The 5,531-nt window shown below is 47.2% G+C and overlaps 1 protein-coding gene across 2 annotated transcripts in view; it reads left to right on the plus strand.

Moving 5' to 3' along the window:
- The window catches only part of serpinb1l3 (serpin peptidase inhibitor, clade B (ovalbumin), member 1, like 3), a 12,867-nt gene extending 10,187 nt beyond the window's left edge, over window positions 1–2,680 (plus strand). For both annotated transcript variants that reach the window (XM_056244505.1, XM_056244506.1), the window contains 4 exons: window positions 549–666; window positions 785–927; window positions 1,639–1,806; window positions 2,072–2,680. In XM_056244505.1, coding sequence (XP_056100480.1) covers window positions 549–666; window positions 785–927; window positions 1,639–1,806; window positions 2,072–2,476 — 834 coding nt within the window. In that variant the 3' untranslated portion in view covers window positions 2,477–2,680. The remainder of the gene's footprint in view (window positions 1–548; window positions 667–784; window positions 928–1,638; window positions 1,807–2,071) is intronic.
- The last annotated feature ends 2,851 nt before the right edge of the window (window positions 2,681–5,531 follow it).

Genomic DNA, 5,531 nt, shown 5'->3' on the forward strand with positions numbered 1-5,531 from the left:
CAGACTAACCCTGACCTCTCGGAGCACAGACTAACCCTGACCTCTCGGAGCACAGACTAACCCTGACCTCTCGGAGCACAGACTAACCCTGACCTCTCGGAGCACAGACTAACCCTGACCTCTCGGAGCACAGACTAACCCTGACCTCTCGGAGCACAGACTAACCCTGACCTCTCGGAGCACAGACTAACCCTGACCTCTCGGAGCACAGACTAACCCTGACCTCTCGGAGCACAGACTAACCCTGACCTCTCGGAGCACAGACTAACCCTAACCCTGACCTCTCGGAGCACAGACTAACCCTAACCTCTCGGAGCACAGACTAACCCTAACCCTAACCCTAAGCACAGACTAACCCTAACCTCTCGGAGCACAGACTAACCCTAACCTCTCGGAGCACAGACTGACGTCGGCTGATTCTAAAGAAGACCCGTGGCAGATTATTGGTGAAGGGGAAAAAGTTTTTTTTTTTTAAATGGTGAAAAAAAGTAATGCATGTTTTAGTTGTTTGTGCAGTTGGTCTTTATTTTCCCTCTTTGTTGTTCCAGAAGTTCGTCAGTGACACGAAGGGCCTGTATCAGGCGGAGCTGGAGACGCTGGACTTCCTCGGGCAGCCGGACTCGGCTCGCGTCCACATCAACCGCTGGGTGGAGGAACACACACAAGGTGGAGAAGCACACGTCTAACACACTGATGCGACATCACTTCATCCATTAAGTGCTGCCTTACTCCTGCTAGTAAACTCTATTCCTGCTGTGTCCGCTCTGTGTGTGTATCACCGTAGAGAAGATCAAGGACCTGCTGGCCGACGGAGACGTGGACCCTCTGACCAAACTCGTGCTGGTGAACGCGGTGTATTTCAAGGGCGACTGGGAGAGGAAGTTCAGAGAGGATCTGACCCGAGACGAGCAGTTCAAGATCAACAAGGTCCGATTCAGACGCTCTTACATTATTATTTTACCTTTCTAATGGGAACTTTCTTACATGGTTTGACTTGAATGTCTATTTATATTTTTCTTTAATATGCTTTTTGATTTCCATTGTGTGTGAGATTGGCTACTGCATATAAATGAACTTTCCTTGTCAGTTTAGCAGCTTCACCGTAATAAACAGGAAAATAATGATATTAAACCATTATTATTCAGCTGAGATCAGTGTACTGTTGATTCATATCTGTTCAATAACTGTAAAGCAGCTCTGCAGAAACAGTGATGTAATCTCCAGCTTGTGAAACATTGTGAAAGGCTGATATTGAATTTAGAAATATAGGGAACAAGTGGGCAGCAGTTCTCAAAAATTTAAAATTTAATATGTATATAAAATAGGTTGACGTAACTGAATGTCATATGGATGAGACATACACACATTTCCAGATTACAGCGATGTTTAACGGGACAGTGGGAAGAACCAGTCTCTTTTAGTTCTAACCCTAACCCTGATGAATGACACTGAAGATGCCGTTGCTGGATCATGTGATTATGCAGATTTATCTTGGATGGAGGGCAGACTGAGCGGTGTTGTGTATTCTTCATTTCTTCATGAAATATGTGTAATATTTCTGTGGTTTCCTTCTGGGTTTTTGCAGCAACAGTCATGTGATGTGAGTGAGAGTGACGATATGTTTTGATTGGTTGACAGAATGAGTCGAAGCCGGTGCGGATGATGTTCCAGAAGGCCAAGTTTCATCTGGCCTTCATCCCGGACGTGAACTGCCAGATCCTGGAGCTGCCGTATGTGGGGAAAGACCTCAGTATGTTGATCCTGCTCCCCAACGCCATGGAGGACGACAGCACCGGCCTTCAGAAGGTGACACTCCAGATCTGTTGTTGAGTTGTGATGATCTGCTGTGTGTAGTTGTGTTGTGTAGTTGTGATGATCTGCTGTGTGTAGTTGTGATGATCTGTTGTGTTGAGTTGTGGTGATTTGTTGTGTGTAGTTGTGATGATCTGCTGTGTGGAGTTGTGATGATCTGTTGTGTGGAGTTGTGTGTAGTTGTGATGATCTGTTGTGGTGATCTGCTGTGTGGAGTTGTGTGTAGTTGTTGAGTTGTGTTGATCTCTCTCTCGTCCAGCTGGAGAGCGCGCTGACCTTCGAGAGCTTCACGGAGTGGACCCGACCCGACATGATGGACCTTCTGGAAGTGGAAGTGTCTCTGCCCAGATTCAAGATGGAGGAAACCTACAACATGAACTCTCTCCTGATTAGCCTGGGAATGGTGGATGCGTTCGACCCGCAGAAAGCTGATTTTTCGGGAATGTCCCCCGGGAACGATCTGGTGTTGTCGAAGGTGGTGCACAAGTCATTCGTTGAAGTGAACGAAGAGGGAACGGAGGCGGCGGCGGCCACCGGGGCCGTGATGATGATGCGCTGTCTGATGCGTGCCGAGCGCTTCTGTGCCGATCACCCGTTCCTCTTCTTCATACGCCACAACCCGTCCCGGAGCGTGCTGTTCTACGGGCGCGTCTGCTCCCCGTGAGGTCCACGGGATAAATCTCAGTAGAACAGGTTCTGGTCTGTGGAAAGTCCAGTTGCTCTTCAATGAAAATGCCTTAATTCCTGCGTGCCTGTGTAGTTTTCTCTATTTAATAATCTGGAGTGAAATTGTTTATGCATTTGTGTGTGACATTATGAATAAACAACTTGTGATTGTTCAAAAAATAAAATGAAACCTGTATCTTTATTACGTCCGATGCTTCAAGATACTGATAAACCTCAAACTTAGTGTACAAATTTGTGTACCTTATTTGACCATTGACATGAATGTGATATTTACCACCTGTTCTCCAAACTGCTTTATCCCAGGGTTATATCAGGGATATCAGTTTCAGTCCCGCAGAGTTCAGTGCCCACGCAATCCAGCAACAACTGAACTCATCGTGTCCTCAGATCACTGGAGTTACACACACCTGACCACCCAATCCAACAACTGAGCAAGCTCATCGTGTCCTCAGATCACTGGAGTTACACACACCTGACCACCCAATCCAACAACTGAGCAAGCTCATCGTGTCCTCAGATCACCGGAGTTACACACACCTGACCACCCAATCCAACAACTGAGCAAGCTCATCGTGTCCTCAGATCACTGGAGTTACACACACCTGACCACCCAATCCAACAACTGAGCAAGCTCATCGTGTCCTCAGATCACCGGAGTTACACACACCTGACCACCCAATCCAACAACTGAGCAAGCTCATCGTGTCCTCAGATCACCGGAGTTACACACACCTGACCACCCAATCCAACAACTGAGCAAGCTCATCGTGTCCTCAGCATTACTGGAGTTACACACACCTGACCACCCAATCCAACAACTGAGCAAGCTCATCATGTCTTCAGCATTACTGGAGTTACACACACCTGACCACCCAATCCAACAACTGAGCAAGCTCATCGTGTCCTCAGCATTACTGGAGTTACACACACCTGACCACCCAATCCAACAACTGAGCAAGCTCATCGTGTCCTCAGATCACGGGAGTTACACACACCTGACCACCCAATCCAACAACTGAGCAAGCTCATCGTGTCCTCAGATCACTGGAGTTACACACACCTGACCACCCAATCCAACAACTGAGCAAGCTCATCGTGTCCTCAGATCACCGGAGTTACACACACCTGACCACCCAATCCAACAACTGAGCAAGCTCATCGTGTCCTCAGATCACTGGAGTTACACACACCTGACCACCCAATCCAACAACTGAGCAAGCTCATCGTGTCCTCAGATCACCGGAGTTACACACACCTGACCACCCAATCCAACAACTGAGCAAGCTCATCGTGTCCTCAGATCACCGGAGTTACACACACCTGACCACCCAATCCAACAACTGAGCAAGCTCATCGTGTCCTCAGCATTACCGGAGTTACACACACCTGACCACCCAATCCAACAACTGAGCAAGCTCATCGTGTCCTCAGATCACCGGAGTTACACACACCTGACCACCCAATCCAACAACTGAGCAAGCTCATCGTGTCCTCAGATCACCGGAGTTACACACACCTGACCACCCTATCCAACAACTGAGCAAGCTCATCGTGTCCTCAGATCACTGGAGTTACACACACCTGACCACCCAATCCAACAACTGAGCAAGCTCATCGTGTCCTCAGCATTACTGGAGTTACACACACCTGACCACCCAATCCAACAACTGAGCAAGCTCATCGTGTCCTCAGATCACTGAAGTTACACACACCTGACCACCCAATCCAACAACTGAGCAAGCTCATCGTGTCCTCAGCATTACTGGAGTTACACACACCTGACCACCCAATCCAACAACTGAGCAAGCTCATCGTGTCCTCAGATCACTGGAGTTACACACACCTGACCACACAATCCAACAACTGAACTCACCGTGTCCTCAGATCACCGGAGTTACACACACCTAGGGTTGGGTACCGAAACTCGGTGCCAATAGGGAACCGGTTCCGACGTAAACGGTAGTAACCAGACCGAATAAGAACGACGATTTCGGTGCCTGATTTCGGTGCCTGACTTAATTAGGCACACACGCACACACACACGCACAGTCTCTTCTGTCTCGCAAGCGCGCTCTTGCTCGCAAGGTTTGGCTGCATTTCACGTGTAAAATTACGCGTCAGAACGCCCTCTGGGTGTGCCGATAGTCTGAATCCCATATAGAATCAAGCCAATTCATTGGCTAATGGCGCGGGAGCCGCCTCGACGCACTTACGTCCTCATATTATGTTGGCGCGCGCGCGCCATCTGCTCCTCAGATTTCTCTGCCGAAAAAGGAAGCTGGTCGGCAGCGCGAGGAGCTTGGCAGCGTCTCGTTCCCTATAGAGAGAACATAGGTTACAACAGTAACCAGATATGTTCTCTTTCATAGGTTCACTCAACGCTGCGTAGCTAAGAAGCAGTGGATTTGTAGGCTGCTGTATCACGTGCCGTTTGAACTGACGCGCTACAGCAATCTGTCACATTTCAAAGAGCCAAAACGTTATTTATTGTGTGAATCTCGTAAAAATATTGACAGAATCTGACAGCTGTGGATTTGTTCCATATCAAAAGTAACCTTCTCTGTCTTGTCTGTCGGTGTCCTCTTTGTCCGCGATTTTTCTCTGCGTGAGAAAATGGATGTGTGGCGTGAGAGCGTGTGAAAAGGGTCAATTGCGTGAGTCTCACGGTCAATGCGTGAGAGTTGGCAGCTCTGCTAGTTATCTCTATTAATCTCCAGTATTATTACATTGTTTGATACAATATTGTTTTATTTGATATTATGTAAATGTGTAAAATGTAAAATGTAATGTAAAAATTAGTATTTTATATTGGTTTTATTATTACCATATGTTACTTGTATTTATATTGTTTAAAGATTTAAGTTAATATTGTGTCCAGTTTGGCCCTGTAAATAAAAGGGTATTATTTTTTGATAAAGAGTGTGCGGTTTCGTTTTCTTACGTACCGTTTCAAGAACCGTTTAAGCACCGGAACCGTTTAAAAAATACCGAGTAGGTACTGGTATTGAATAAAACCCAACCGATACCCTACC

Source organism: Rhinichthys klamathensis, unplaced genomic scaffold (assembly GCF_029890125.1).
Source record: "Rhinichthys klamathensis goyatoka isolate OS25496 unplaced genomic scaffold, OSU_Roscu_1.1 h1tg000996l_1, whole genome shotgun sequence".
NCBI lineage: Eukaryota > Metazoa > Chordata > Actinopteri > Cypriniformes > Leuciscidae > Rhinichthys > Rhinichthys klamathensis.